Here is a 14,998-nt window from a genome sequence, read left to right as displayed (position 1 = left end):
GGACTGGAACTCACGAACCACAAGATCGTGACCTGAGCTGACATCAGAAGTTGGACACTTAACGGACTGAGCCACCCAGGTGCCCCTGATGGCTATAAATTTATAAATCTGAGCTGCCATGATTTATAAAGCTGTGCTTCTGTACGGAAAGGTCAGGAGCAGGGCGAAAGTTGGGGTTTTAGTAATATCAAGCAGATCAAGAACAGTATCAATGACGGTGACCTGGCAGTCCAAGGTGGGCACCAGCAGTGGAGTCCAAGAAGGCTTGTGCTTTTCCAGTCCCCCTCACATTCCTATTGAGAAACGGAAGCATGTTAGCAGACTCACAAGGACTAACCAAAAAAAAAAAAAAAAAAAAAAGACACCTTCTGTACAATAACCATCTTGAGTCACCTCTCCTCGCATGAACAATGGTTCTGCATTCTGTTAATGATTTATTATTCCAGCATTTCTTGGTTTATTTCAAAAGCCTAACCTAAAGTACCGAATGAGGAATAATGGATCTCTAGAGAAATCATTTAACTCATTTAACAACAACATTTTACAACAGAATTCATAGGCGCTCCTCACTGAAAGAAATCCATTTTTACAAAACGGAGCCTACTGTCGTTCTCCCAGACTTCCATTCCTCTCCTCTCCTCTTGGACTTTCAACCACTGTCACATAAATTAATTAAAGACGAAGCCAGCTTTCCCCGCCCTCTCGTTGTCTCCTGAGTTTGATCTTAGCTGCATAGGTAGAATATAAACCTCTTCAGGACTGTGACTCTTTCTAGTTTCTTTGTGTCCTTCGGGGCATAGGGCAATGCTTGGCCACATAATAGATGCTTCACATCTACCTGTTAATTAAAAACGTGCACAGTGAGTAAATGAGCAATCAATCACTACAGAATTTGAAACCTCGGTATATGGGTTTTAGGATGCGTTTGTCTGCATGTGACAGAACTTCCAGACGTTGGGAATTTATCTCTCTTTCGCTCAAAGGAGACCCACGTCCTGGACCCTTCCGTCATGATCTCCTGCTGCCCCTGAGTCAACTCATGGTCCGTGACGTGGCTCAAGATCCAGGCTCGTCTTGCAGTCCAGGCCACGGAGGGGAGGGCGGGCAGGAGATGGCTTCGTGTAAACTAAGGCACATAACCTGGTGCAGCTCTGACCTGGGTTCAACTGAGCCAGGCGGGAATCAAAGTCCAGTTCTCAAGTCAGGACCCAGATGCTTGGAGGCAGTCAACGTTAACGATCAATAGCCACTGAGAGATGCGGGGTGAGTGACGAGGCAGCCATCAGAGGAAGGGGAGCCAGGGAAAGAAAGACCTAACAAAGCAGGCCCTGGAAAGGAGGCCCTGCCCTCAGAGCTGGGGATACCCGATAGGAGGCCAGGCCATGTTAGGCCACTTTTCAAGAATCAGGAAATACACACACAGCAACAGACGGTTTAGAGTCCGGCCCCTCCTTTCTGAGATGATTTTTCACCTTATAGTGGAGGTGTAACAGCCAAATAGAAGTCTCTAGGGAAACTTTTTTTTATTTTTGGTTGGAACAGTTTTTCCTGTTTAAATCCTATTTGATAGATTTCTGAACTACAAAAGTAAAGCGTGTTCTTTGTAATGACTGAATTCGTCCAAAGGCATATAAAGAAATTAAAAGGATCCCCCTCATGCCTCCCCCTCTGTGAGCCTCTGAGGTGTGTGTTGTCAGCCTCCTCTTGTGCAGTGAACACCTTCCCCTCCTTCCTCATAGATGCCCAGACATATTCAAATGGATGTGCACTAGATGGGAATATTGTCCTTTGGGGTGTGTGTGTGTGTGTGTGTGTGTGTGTGTGTGTGTGTGTGTTTGCAAAAATAAAATCCAATTATACACGTGGTCTTGAAACCTGCGGGGCGCCTGGGTGGCTCAGTCGGTTAAGCGTCCGACTTCGGCTCAGGTCACGATCTCGCGGTCCGTGAGTTCGAGCCCCGCGTCAGGCTCTGGGCTGATGGCTCAGAGCCTGGAGCCTGTTTCCGATTCTGTGTCTCCCTCTCTCTCTGCCCCTCCCCCGTTCATGCTCTGTCTCTCTCTGTCTCAAAAATAAAAAAATAAAAAAATAAAAAAAAAAAGAAACCTGCTTTAAAAAGAAAAAAACAGGGGCTCCTGGGGGGCTGTCGGTTAAGCGTCCAACTTCAGCTCAGGTGACGATCTCGCAGTTTGTGAGTTCGAGCCCCACGTCGGGCTCTGTGCTGATAGCTCAGAGCCTGGAGCCTGCTTCGGATTCTGTGTCTCCCTCTCTCTCTGCCCCTCACCACTCACTCTCTCTCCTCCCTCTCTCAAAAATAAATAAACATTTTTTAAAAACCTTAAAAAAAAAGCAAAAACATATCTTGAACACCACTCCAAATGAACAGATATAGACCTAACTCATCCTTTCTGATAGAAGCATAATATTCCACAACAAATATACCCTTTACGTTGTTAAACCATCTTTTTACTGCTGGATATTCGGGAACCCATGTGATAGTCGCCTATCTATGTTAGAATATCTCCACATCTAAGTTAGTGTTGCAGAACCTGGGAAACATCAACATTCTTCACGTCTCCCTTAGTTGGGGTGCATAGTGGCATCCAGAATTCCATTGAGGACCTGAGGTGAGAAGATTACCACCAAGCCTTCCGAGGGTAAGTATTCATTATGTGACCGTGCACGACTGTTTAGAAATTTTAGAAATCCCGGAAGCAGGATGGCTGGGGTGAGTCTGTCTCCCCAGGGAACGAAGCATTAAGTTAATTAAGATGACAACTGTGGGCTTGGGGTCTGCGTGGAGCTCTGTGTGTCAGTCGGGAGGAGGAAAGGCATCTAAAAGCGATAACCTCCAGGATTGAGGTGAAGCAGAGGCAGTAAAAATTGCTAGTCTTATCGTTTATAACCAGCTAACGAGACCTGTCAAGCGCCATCATAGCGTTAAGCTCTTCATCACGGATCCCCCGCAGCGTGGCCTGGGCTCCAGGCATGTCAACCTCCCCTAATGAGACTCATTCATAACTGGCCCCCTTCAGTTCAGTGAGCACCGCATTACCCAGCAGCTGGACCTTCTCTTGTCGTGCCAGGCCCCCTCCCAAGGCCTTGGGGAATCTTCCCTAGCAACCTGACAAGGCTCGCAAGGCGTAATTGTAAATGTGGTACATCCGTGAGGGTCCTGATTTAATAGCAGCAGCCAACAGCTGTTGAACACTCCTCACAAGCCAGGTGCCATTCAGAGAGCTTGAAAATCCATTCGCCACCTGGTAAAGTCGGCCCATTAGGGGAACGGTGTCAATATACCAGGAAAGCATCACGGTATCACTTTAATTTTGGCGTAACAGGTGTCTCTTAGAAGCAAGTGCCTTCAAGGACTTGCCTCTTGCAAGCGAAGGCCTTGACTCTGGGCCGCAAAGCCTGGTTCCCTGGGTGGACTCTTCTGTCCTAGATGCCACTGCCGGGAGCTGGGCCCCAGCCTGCCAACCAGTTGTCCGAGTGTGTGTATAAAGCAGGGGGTATCCACTTATGATAAGGTCTGTGCCTTTCAGATGGCTGGACATCCGAGGATCCCCACCTTACGCCAATGATTTTGCAAAACCAGCCAAAACATCTCTTCACCGTGAAGGACCCTGATCAAGAAGCGGAAGTTGTAGTCATCTGAAATCATTTTCTTCGAAACGTAGTCCGGTAACCCAAGTCCTGTATCATTCTAATTTATGAAAAATGGGAGACAACTAAATGTATTCATATTCAACTGATAAGAAATTGAACTGTTCTGTGAAAACTACGGGCAAATACGCACGAAAATGGAAGACTAGAGAAAGCCACGCTGAGGTGTTAAGATGAGGTGCCTCTGCATTTAGATAAAGTCCTGTGTTGTTGACAGGGATCTGTCTCCACCCACCACTTGTTTGTAGCCATACAAGGTTTTTTGTTTCTTTTAGTTTCTCTGCACCTTGCCGCCCCCCCCCCCCCCCTTTCTCCTCTGCTTAACTGTACAATGCGCTCAATTCTTCTTGCTTTCCTTGGACGACTCTTGTCCAGCTAAAATGGCACATCCGTTTTGGTCTTCTCTGTCCCCTTGCAAGTTGGGCTGCCATAGATTTCCTTTGTCACATTTGTAGTTTCTTAACGTATATGATCTGCCAGAAGCATTAGAGCACTGTGGTTCAGCGCTTGGGTTCCAGAGGCAACCAAACTGGCTTTGAATGTTGCCTCTTTCGCTTCTTGTCTGTGATAGCTTGGGCAACTCACGTGACCTCTTTGAGAAAAAAACAAAAACAACCCCAGAAAACACACAAACAGAAAACCCAGATGTAACTCACTTGGCACAGTCCTGGTATATACAACTGGATACATGTCATGTATTGTTAGTCAGCAATAGTTTGTATCATTGACCACTGTGTCCTTGGTTCCTTCCAGAACACTTGCCATGTGATACATAGTTACTGAATAAACCACAAAGTGTATGAAAAGCTAAAAACATTTTCTTGTGATGAAGTCGCTAGAGTTCGTAGAATAGAAGGGGTTTAATTGATGTATAAAAATGCGCCGATGTATTTAAATCCCAAGCAACAAGTCCTACTAGCTAGGAAATTAGAATCTGTTCAAAAATGTTTTTCTCTACTGGTAAATCAAAAGAATTTGATTCCCCTAAAGATCAGCTTTCAGGACAACACGATGCCTAGAATGTAGACATAACAAAGAGATCCCTTCTGTAAAATGTATTGTATTGAGTTTTCTGCAAATTGAAGCTAGGAATTGTTCATTTTTATTGATCACTGCCAGCATGAGACGCTACAATGAGGTCTCTTAAGTGTTCCATGACACAATTAAATGGATTTTGTGAAATCTGTGTGCAATAACTTTTGGAAATGAACAGTTGTATTTCATGTGTGTTTAAGACTGAAAAAGACTAATTGGCCTTGCATGTAGGCAGGCATGGTATTGATTAAGTTTCTTGAGATTTGGGGTTATAAAGCACTATAATAGGCTAGACGGGGACGTTGCGAATCCCAGAGAGTGTCTTGGGTTTTTTTTTGTTTTTGTTTTTTTTAAATAAAAGAAGAAAAAAAGGTAATACTACATACAAGAACATTGTCCATCCATTTTCTTCTGGAAAAACTAATTTATTTTCCCTTGCCCATCCAAGTCGCATTATTTGAGTATGTACTCTCTCATTTCCCTTTCCTATGCACTAACCTTGAAGATGTTAGTTTTTACAAAAAAGGGGGTTAGAGGATTCTTTTTATACACCTCGTGTTGCTGTGCCTGCTACCACTTTCGTACCCTTATTTGTCCGTTTTAACCAAAAAAAAGAGCCTCTTTTTGGTCCGTATCTTCTGCTCACAGCATCATTCATGTGTCTTTCCTGCTGCTGCTTACCGACCTCCAGATTTACAGTTTCCTCCCCTAAAACCTAACCCCTATGGTGACCCTTGGTCCCCTACCTGATGGATGAATTGTCTACTATTCTTTTTTTTTTAAGTTTATTTATTATTTTTGAGAGAGAGAAAGAGAGCAAGCAGGGGAGGGGCAGAGACAGGAGAGGGAGAATCCCAAGCAGGCTCCATCCAGGCTCTGACCTGTCAGCACAGAGCCCAACATAGGGCTCAATCTCACGAACTGTGAAATCATGACCTGAGCTGAAATCAAGAGTCAGACGCTCAACTGGCTGAGCCATCCAGGTGCCCCAGTCATCTGACATTCTAAGTTGCAGCTGGCCTTGACCCTGGATGTCCACTGTTCATCCTGAAATAGCCATTCCTGTGTCTTCCTTGCTGAAGACCCCCACTTTGGTTTGGTGGCCACCCTTCCACACATGGAACCCACAGATTTGCTGAATAGTCCAGGGAACCCCTTTCCCCTTGACAGAGATTTGTTTGGGGGTTTGCATGTGACCCAGTTTGGGCCAAAGACCCAGGAGGGTAACTATGTTGGGCTCCTCTGATTAAAAATGATAAATATGTGAAAAGATAGCTCCTTATCTCCATTGCCTATTGCTGTTTCTGGAACCACAGCCACTCTTGCCAGGACTAGGGGAGCTAAACAGGCTAAGGATGGCAGGATGAAAAATGTCAAGAGACAAAAACAAATTTAAAAATGCTAGATTGCCTAAGCCAGGGGCCATTCTACCTCCCGGTGAAAGAAAAATGTTCCTTGTTGTGAGCCAGTTGACGTGGGAATTTCCTTTTTCATTGTGATGGTTTTTATCTTGATATTTCGTCGTCATTAAATTTAGGCTATGTGTTTTTGGCAGGAGCACGGCTGAAATGAAGTTCTGTTGTGTTCTTCTCGGTGCAGCTGTCAGGAGGCACAGAGGGTCCATTACTCCCAATAATGGTGAAATGAACCTGATCACTTGGTTAAGGTGCTGTCTGCCTGGTTTTTCCACTCTAAAGTCACTGTTTTCCTTCTAAATTCCTAGAAGGGAGGTATTTTTGATACTCTAAATTTCCTGTTCTTCCACAGTCACACCCACTAGTGTGAGTATCCATTGATGCCTAAATCATTTATTACCACGATGGTTGCCAAATAGTGTATCCATGACTTTTTTTAAGTTTTTAAACAAAAATTGTGGCAAAGTATATAGAAAATGTACCATTTTAACCTTTCTGGAGTCTATAATTCAGTGGCATTAAGCACATTTATTTACATTGTTGGGCAACCACCCCCATTACCCACTATACCACTCAAATCTCAAAGTTCTTCACTTTTCTACCTTCTGCTGTCAGCTTCTTTCTGTTTAGGCATTTCCCCATCTAGCCCATCATTCAACATCTCTACCTATGTCTCCAACCTGCTGAACATCAAAAGCTCCATGTAAATTGGGTTATAGTCTCTAACATCATTAAGACCCTAAGCATTGCCTGAAGATCATTTATATAAGTTCTTAGTGGCTAACCCAAGATGATCCCGAACTTTCCCTGATTTCTTAGCCCCACTACGATGCTCTCAGCCTCCTAACTCGTGAGCTCCATGAACTTTACTGAGAAAATAAAAATCATAACCCTCATTCTAGAACCTCAGCTCTCCACCCACCACCCACCAACATCTCCCATCTCTCCTCAGACAGCTTTCTCTCCTCATAGTCCGGTAAAGGAGGGTCCATTCCTTCTGTCAAGGAGAGCCCATCACCATTTGTCCCTGAGGATAAGGATGAATCCTACCTGCTCTCTGCTCTGGGAAGCCAAGCCCTTGCCCTCTGGCTTCTGGTGGAGTTTTGGCCAATAGATTCTGGAAGGAGACTGGGGCGTGAAAGGAGAGGGAGTGATTGAGCCCCCTGGCCCCCTCCATGACCAGCCTTGAGTGTCTCTGTCAAGCCACAGCTCCTGCTGGGCGGTCCCATCTTAGAGCTGGGACACTTTCTCCTCCAGCCCCTTCAGGCCACAGGTGTCAGTGGCTTCTCCTACCAGCTCAGAAGTGCTCTGCTCTTCCCCTTTGGTTACTACCCCAGCCCGCACCAGGGGTTCCCGAGATCCTCTCCTCGGGTTTGATGAATCCGCTAGCATGGCTCACAAAAGTCAGGGAAACACTTACTTAACGTTCACCAGTTTATTAAAGCGTATGATAAAGAACACAGATGACCAACCGGCTAAAGAGCTATGGGGGGGGGGGTGGTCTGGGAGGGACCCGAGTGCAGGAGGCTCTGTCCTCGTGAAGTTGGGATGTGTCACCCTCCAGGTGGGGATATGTTCTCCATTCTGGAAGCTCTCTGAAGCCCATACTGTTGAGATTTTATGGAGGCTTCCTCAGGTATGCATAATCCATTTATTAACTCCATCTCCGGCCCCCCTCCCTCTCTGAAGGATGGGGGACAGGACTGAAAATACCAAGCTCCTAATCATGGTGTGGTCTTTCCAGTGACCAGCCACCATTCAGGAACCATCCAGAGCCCACCCAAAGTCACCTCATTAGAACAAAAGATACTCCCGGCGCTTTTATCACTTAGGAAATTACAAGGATTTTAGGAGCTCTGTGCCAGGATCCAGGAGCAGAGGCCAATATACATATTTTCTATTATCTCAGGTTCTCTTTCCTAGAAAATGGTTGATGCTCCAAAGTCTCTTTCGGAGCCTCTGCCGAATGCTGTAAGTTCTCACGTAGGAAGAATGATGAGTGGGGTTCTGCTGGTAAGAAAGAATGAAGCAGAAACATTATTTTTTTCTTAATTTTCTTTTCAAGATGTTGGGGATAATTAGACCAGGCAAAATGTAAGTGAAGAGAACGTAATTCTCATTCCTGCCTTGACTTCCTGAGCTTTGGCCAGTGCTTGGACATTGAACACAAATCTAGTAGCTGTGATTCAAATGCCTCCTTTCTAAATACGCATGAAATCCAATGGTTGCCTCCTGAATCGAAGTGTCTCAGAGACAGCACGAGGGGAGTCCAGACGGATGCGTAATTTAGATTCTGCCACGGAATATCTTCCAAGTTTCTATCTTTTGCTATTCTGGGGAGAGGGGCAGCACGCGTGAGACAGATCTGAGAGTTCGAGAGCCCATTCTGAGTGGCACACCTCTGGCTTCCTCTCCTCTTACCCTGGTCTACCTTCTGGTCTGGCCACATCAGAGGGACCTCGTGAGCAAAAGGCAACTGGCTGAGGAGTCTGGCCCTCCAGCCCTCCACGTCTCAGGAGCCCAGGGGCCCAGAATTCCTCTAGGTGCCAGAGCTACATGGCTTCCTATTCGACTTTTGTTAGGTCTTCACTTCCTCTTCTCCCTTTCGACTCTTTGGCTTTGGGGTTTATATCTAAGAATGAGGGAAGGAAGGAGAAATGTGGCTCGATCATTGTGGATGGCTGTTCCATTTATTTGCCGTCTATGATGTGAATATGCGTGGCTTGTCATGTTCACCGATCTTAAATCTTTTGAACCTCACGGGAGCTTGGTCGAAGGGAATGTCCTGGGGAGCCATCATTAAAGAATTTTTCTTTTAATTTTTTTTTTCCCCCAAAAAGGACTCAGGGAGCATGGAGCGATTCTGAAGGAAGACTTTCCCAAGAAATGAGTTTCTAACTTACTCCTCATCCATTTCAAAGCATTTGAAAACAACTTTCCCATGAGACCATAGGAGTGTTGCTTTCTTCCTTAGCTTCTTAGGTTTCTGAAGTTGAGGGAAGAAAGTCTGAAAAGGGGAAGGCCAGCGGACTTTGAGTAGCAGCAAGAAGGAAGCCATTTTCTTCATGCCAGAGGGCAGTAGTCTGGTGAGTAGCAATTCCTTCCCTGTCACACTGCTATTCTGGGTGGAGCTTGCTCTAGTAGCCTTAAATTATGCACTTGAATAGTGAATAATATAGATAAAATAAAATAAAATAAAACAAAATAAAACAAAAATTTTCCATCCTGTGTCATTCTACGTCAGTGTTGTTTAACCTCTGCAGGAGTAACTTCTTAAAGTCTAAATACTTTCCTGTATTAGGTTTCTTGATAGAAATATTGCTGATGGCTTTTTTTAAGGGACTGTCCTAACTAGAAGTGTGCCAAGCCTTTTACTATATGTACCTTGTAAAAAGTACGATTCTGTTAGAAGGTTTTGTTTTGAAATTTTAGTGTTTATTTTTGAGAGAGAGAGAGAGAGAGAGAGAGAGAGACAGAGTGCAAGCAGGGGAGGGGCAGAGAGAGAAAAGGAGACACAGAATCTGAAACAGGCTCCAGGCTCTGAGCTGTCAGCACGGGGCCTGATGCGGGGCTCGAACTCGAGAGCTGTGAGATCGTGGTCTGAGCCGAAGTCCGGCGCTTAACGGACTGAGCCACCCAAGTGCCCCGCTTTTGTTTGTTTTGAAGCCCAGAAGGTCTTCTATCACTTTTACCAGAATCACCTGGGATGTACTTGTTAAAAACTCAGATTCCTGGGGCGCACCCCAAACCTACTGAATCGGAATGTCTGCGTTGAAGCCAAGGAGTCTGCATTTCCAACGTGTTCCCCATGTTTGAGAACATTTGTTCTAGATCACACAGATGCTAAGTCCAGAGCACAAAATTCTCAATCTGGGCCTAAACCATTATTTCTCAGCCCAGGTTACGTATTAGAATCACCTGGAGTGTTTAAACCATAAGACGTCTGGGCGTAGTGGTGTTAGGGATGATTATGATTATGATCAAGATTATTAGCTTCTAAGTGTTTCTAGTGTGGACCCATGATTAGAATTTCTGGTCTAAACCTAGAGGCCAAAGAATCGCCTTCAGGATGTTGGTTACTAAACTCGCTGAAATTGCATGATATACAAAAACCGGGCGGACTGCCCAGTTCATGGTGAGTTCCTCTTCTCGAGAAGCATCTTCATTCACAGTATAGAAATCCAGAGCCCGCTGAGTCAGCTAAGATGTCAACCCAAGCTGAGTTCATCAGTATCTTTGCCTGGGAAGTATTTTTGTTCTTCGGTTCTTTTCGTTTTTATTTTTCCTTTACTAGACTGTTTCTCAAAATAAACATCATTTTATTTTTTTCCTTGTAATAAAAACAACGCATTAATAGAAATGAATCCAGGCAGTACAAAAGGTGTAAAGTAAAAATGAAAATTATCTCCGTCCAGAGAGAAATCTTATTAACATGTTGATGAGTGCCTTTCCACATTGTTTCCATGCATATATAAAAAAATGTGATCATATGCATGCTGTTTTGTAAATCTTTTTTATTAAACGTAACATATCGTGGGCATTTTTCTTTATAATGAATATTGATCTTCATGATTATTTTAAAATCCACATAGCAGCATTCCATCGCATTCCATGTAATGAATTCTCTGTTGAAAATTGAGGAAAGATACTTTCCATTTTTCACTAATACAAATAATGTCGCGATGAATGTAGTTAGGCAATACAACTTTGAATGCCTTTCCAGTTATTTCCTTAGGACAAATTCACAGAAGTAAGATTGGTGGCTAAAAGCTATGCATATTTTTATTTCTTTAAATTTCTTTTTTTATTGTTTTTTTTATTTTTGGGAGAGTGCAAACAGGGGGTGGGCAGAGAGGGAGGGACAGAGCAAACCAGGAGATCGTGACCTGAGCCGAGTTGGACGCTCAACCGAGTTGGACGCTCAACCGAGTTGGACCCAACCGAGTTGGGTGCCCCTAGAGGGTATACATATCAAAAACTGGTCACATCACCAAATTACCCCCAAGGGCAGCTGATCTCACTTCCACGGCTACCATCACAGCCTGAGAATGCTCCGTTACACGTATTACCAATGCTGGCATTGGTAATCTTCAAATTTTGCCAAACTATTAGGAAAAAATTATACTTATTATCATTTAGTGACTTTGATTGCTTGGTAGGGAGAGCACTGATCCAACTCTGAGAGAGAAAATTTCACTTGAGCCACGGATGTCACGAGGGCTCGGTCCCACATTAGGGAAGTAACAAGGGACTGAGTCTGAGAAAGGCTTAGATGGCACCCTGCTTTATGATTATTTTTTTTTGGAGGTGTCTGCTTTTCAGGCCCCTACCGTTAAATTACCGTTTGTTCTGATTTTCAGTTCCCCTTTTGGTCCCAAAGATCCAAAGTAACTTGAGAAGGACTTGGAACGATCTCGAAGAAGTTGCTCGCTGCGTTAACCTCCCCATCACCTCAGTGTGAAATAGTGTGAAACAGGTCTGGCACTTTAGTTCACTACTGTAACTGTGTCACTTTATGTCCTCAGACTTCGGCCTCAAGTTTTTTTGTTGTTGTTGTTCCTCAAAAACATTCTCTTACTTATCCAGCAGTGGTTTCATTCCTTTCTGCCCCCACTCCACCGTGCTTTGTTTGTTTTAATTGAGGTAATATTTACATAACACAAATGTGACCCTCAGCTATTTTATTTTATTTCACATTTTTTATTTTGTTTTTATTTTAAGTAGGCTCCACGCCCAACGTGGGGCTTGAACTCCCAACCCTGAGATTAAGAGTCGCATGCTCCACTGGGGCGCCTGGGTGTCTCAGTCAGTTGAGCGACCGACTTCGGCTCAAGTCAGTGAGTTCGAGCCCCTCGTCGGGCTCTGTGCTGACAGCTCGGAGCCTGGAGCCTGCTTCGGATTCTGTGTCTCTGTCTCTCTCTGTTCCTCCCCTACTCACTGTCTGTCTCTCTTTCCCTCTCTCCCCAAAATAAATAAAATCGTTAAAAAATTTTTTTAAAAATCAGCGAAATTCAGACACATGCTGCAGCATGAATGAACCTTGAAGCCATGCTAAGGAAAATAAATCAGTCACAGAAAGACAAATACTATATAATTCGACTTCTACCAGGCGCTTAGAGTAGTCAAACCAGAGATGGGAAGAATGGTGGTTGTCAGGGGCTGGCGGGGGGAGGCGTGTGTGGGGATCATTGTCCAATGGGGAGAGGCTTTCAGTTTGGGAAAATGGAGAGTTCTGGAGGGTGGTGGGGGGTTTGTGGTTGCCTGACCCTGTGAATGTTCTTACTGGTACTGAACCGTACAGTTAAAAATGGTGAAAATGGTAAATTTGGTGTTATTATGCTTTACCACAATTAAAAGAAATACTAGGGTCATCTGCAAAGGACACAGGAGGCATCGACAGAGGGCGACTTGACCATCAAAGAGAATAATGATTGTAGTAAAAAAAAATCTCAGTCACTTTTGGATACTGCTGGGGCACCGATGAACTCAATATTCTGAAAACTGGTAAATAGAGTAGAAGAAGTATGAGAAAAAAAAAGATATGGGTAGAGAGGAATAATATGTGCAGCCAGTTTGAAGGATCTGTCTTTTCGGCCCTCTTGTTTTGGGGTCTATTGTCGCTGAAAACTGGTCATAACCTTGTGGGGAGGCCCCTTGCCAGCCTGACAGGGAAGCTTAGGCATTTAAAAGAAAAATGATCGAATGTCAAATGTGTTTCTCGTGGGGCCTGAATCTCAGCCAGGAATGCAACAATGCCCTTTTTCCTTTATCTGTACCTCCAGTTGTAGAGACAATATTGTATTAGCCTCTCCTCAGAGCTGGATTAAATCTGGTCTGTTGCCAATGGAAGTTAGGACACTAAAGTTAGAAATCTCTTAAGTTGGAATTATGGAAATATGCACAAAATACCATTTCCTCCTGGGTTTGGTCCACATTTGCCAGAGAACTTTATAAAAATTGTTGACCAGATTCTTCTCCAGGGACAAAAACACCTCAAACAGTAAACAACACTAGCAGCTGTTTATAGTATATTTAATGTCCATTTTATTAATATTATAATTTGTTTAAACGACATTCCCTCGAACATTAAACATAAATGATTAATATTCCTCTGAGTAGTTACATGCTGCCTAAGATGAATATATTGCAATTTAACAAATTAAAATACCCAAAGGCTTACGCATTGATTGCGAACGTATTTAACCAAACTCTTCTAAACATTAAATGAAATCATGAAAGTCCTCTGTCTAGTGGTTCAGACAACTAGCAGGAAAAGAATGCACAGAGGCAATTATACCCACAGAGGATAATTACCAAATGAATTACACTTAACTAATACGAGTTATGAATATGCTAATGCCATGGGTTGATTAATTGATTGATTGATTTCTTATACTTTTTTCCTGGGGTTGCCTTCCTAGAGTTGCAGAGAGTTGTATACGGCCTGAGAGGAAAACAGCCAGACTAGCTGGGGTTGCGGGATCTGGTCAAGCACCTGATTCCTGCTCAAGGCCCAGCATCCGTTGCTGCTAAAGACTTTTAACTGTGAGCCACTGTGAAAAGGCTGATCCCTTTTTATATCTCCCTTTCTCCTTTACATCAATGAGGCTTTTAAGTCCATGTTCTTCAGGAGGCTTTTAGTTCTTGAAAATTTGTGGATCTCCAAGAAACGATACATTCTTTAACCTTTACATGGTCTGCATTACCAATTATGTATCCTGCCATTAAGGCCTGATTTCTTAGTATTACCGGAAATTGATGGGTTGTATGCATTATATTTAATCAGGCCATTCAGAGTTTTGGCTACAAGTGAATGATGGTTAATTCCATCTTTGGGACATTGGCTAACTGATCTGGGAACAATTACGTCTGACCACTGGTACTGATGACCCGATACATCTCAGTTCCCTGAGGTTGTGTTCACTTACTAAAGTATCTTTTTTTCTCTCTGTTTTCCATATTGGATACTTTCTATTCTTATCTTTATAAAAATCTGACATCTTGAATTTGATCTTAAGCTCATCCAATGAATTAAAAAAAATTTTTTTAACATTTATTTATTTTTAAGAGACACAGAGAGAGAGAAAGAGAGAACAGGGGAGAGGCAGAGAGAGAGAGAGGGAGACACAGAATCCGAAGCAGGCTCCTGGCTCTGAGCTGTCAGCACGGAGCCCGATGCGGGGCTCAAACTCATGGACCACGAGATCATGACCTGAGCCGAAGTCAGATGCTTAACCGACTGAGCCACCCAGGCGCCCCCATCAATCCAATGAATTTTTAATTTCAAGTATTATACTTTCCAGTCACAGAATTTCCATTTGGTTCTTTTTTTAATGGTATCTGTTTCTCTGCAGAGATTTTCTCTCTTTCCATTAATTACGAGCATATTTTATTTTATGCCTAGCACATAATCATAGTAGCTGCTTAAAAATCTTTGTCGACTAATTCCAACCTCCAGATCATCTCACAGTATCTGCTGGTCATCTTTTAAGTACAGGTCATGTTTCCCTGTTTCTTTGTATATCAGATAATTTTGGAATATGTCCTGATGATTGTGAGTGATAACACTGCATAGATTCTGGACTCTGCTATGTTATTGCAAAAAGCACTGATGTTTTGTTTGAGCAGGAAGTCAGACTGCAGACCTTGTCGCCCCTGGTCCCCGTCTCACTCTGGCCTGGAGCTGGGCTGTGCATGTGATTCAGAGGTTGAGGGCTCCGGGCCATGTTCATACACAGAGCTTGGTTCTTGGCTCCTGTCACTTCTGAGAGGACCCTTTTCATTTCCTAGCTGTTCCTTCTGCCCGATCTCTGTTCTCTTCTTCTTCAAGCCGATAAGACTTAAAAAACAAAACAAAACAAAATAAAAAAAACCAAACAGACAAA

General features: G+C 43.7%; 1 protein-coding gene across 2 annotated transcripts in view; it reads left to right on the top strand.

The window, feature by feature from the left end:
- Positions 1 to 4,278, top strand: part of TMEM68 (transmembrane protein 68) — a 60,252-nt gene extending 55,974 nt beyond the window's left edge. For both annotated transcript variants that reach the window (XR_002072982.2, XM_019421317.2), the window contains one exon: positions 3,543 to 4,278. Coding sequence is in view for 1 of the 2 variants with exons in the window: in XM_019421317.2 (XP_019276862.1) it covers positions 3,543 to 3,581 (39 nt within the window). In the remaining variant the exon portion in view is untranslated. The remainder of the gene's footprint in view (positions 1 to 3,542) is intronic.
- The last annotated feature ends 10,720 nt before the right edge of the window (positions 4,279 to 14,998 follow it).

The sequence above is a fragment of the Panthera pardus genome, unplaced genomic scaffold, assembly GCF_024362965.1.
Source record: "Panthera pardus isolate Hobbes unplaced genomic scaffold, ASM2436296v1 HiC_scaffold_7, whole genome shotgun sequence".
Lineage (NCBI taxonomy): Eukaryota > Metazoa > Chordata > Mammalia > Carnivora > Felidae > Panthera > Panthera pardus.
The sequence above is the reverse complement of the archived record's forward strand: the minus strand, read 5'-3'. Positions and strand labels throughout refer to the sequence as shown.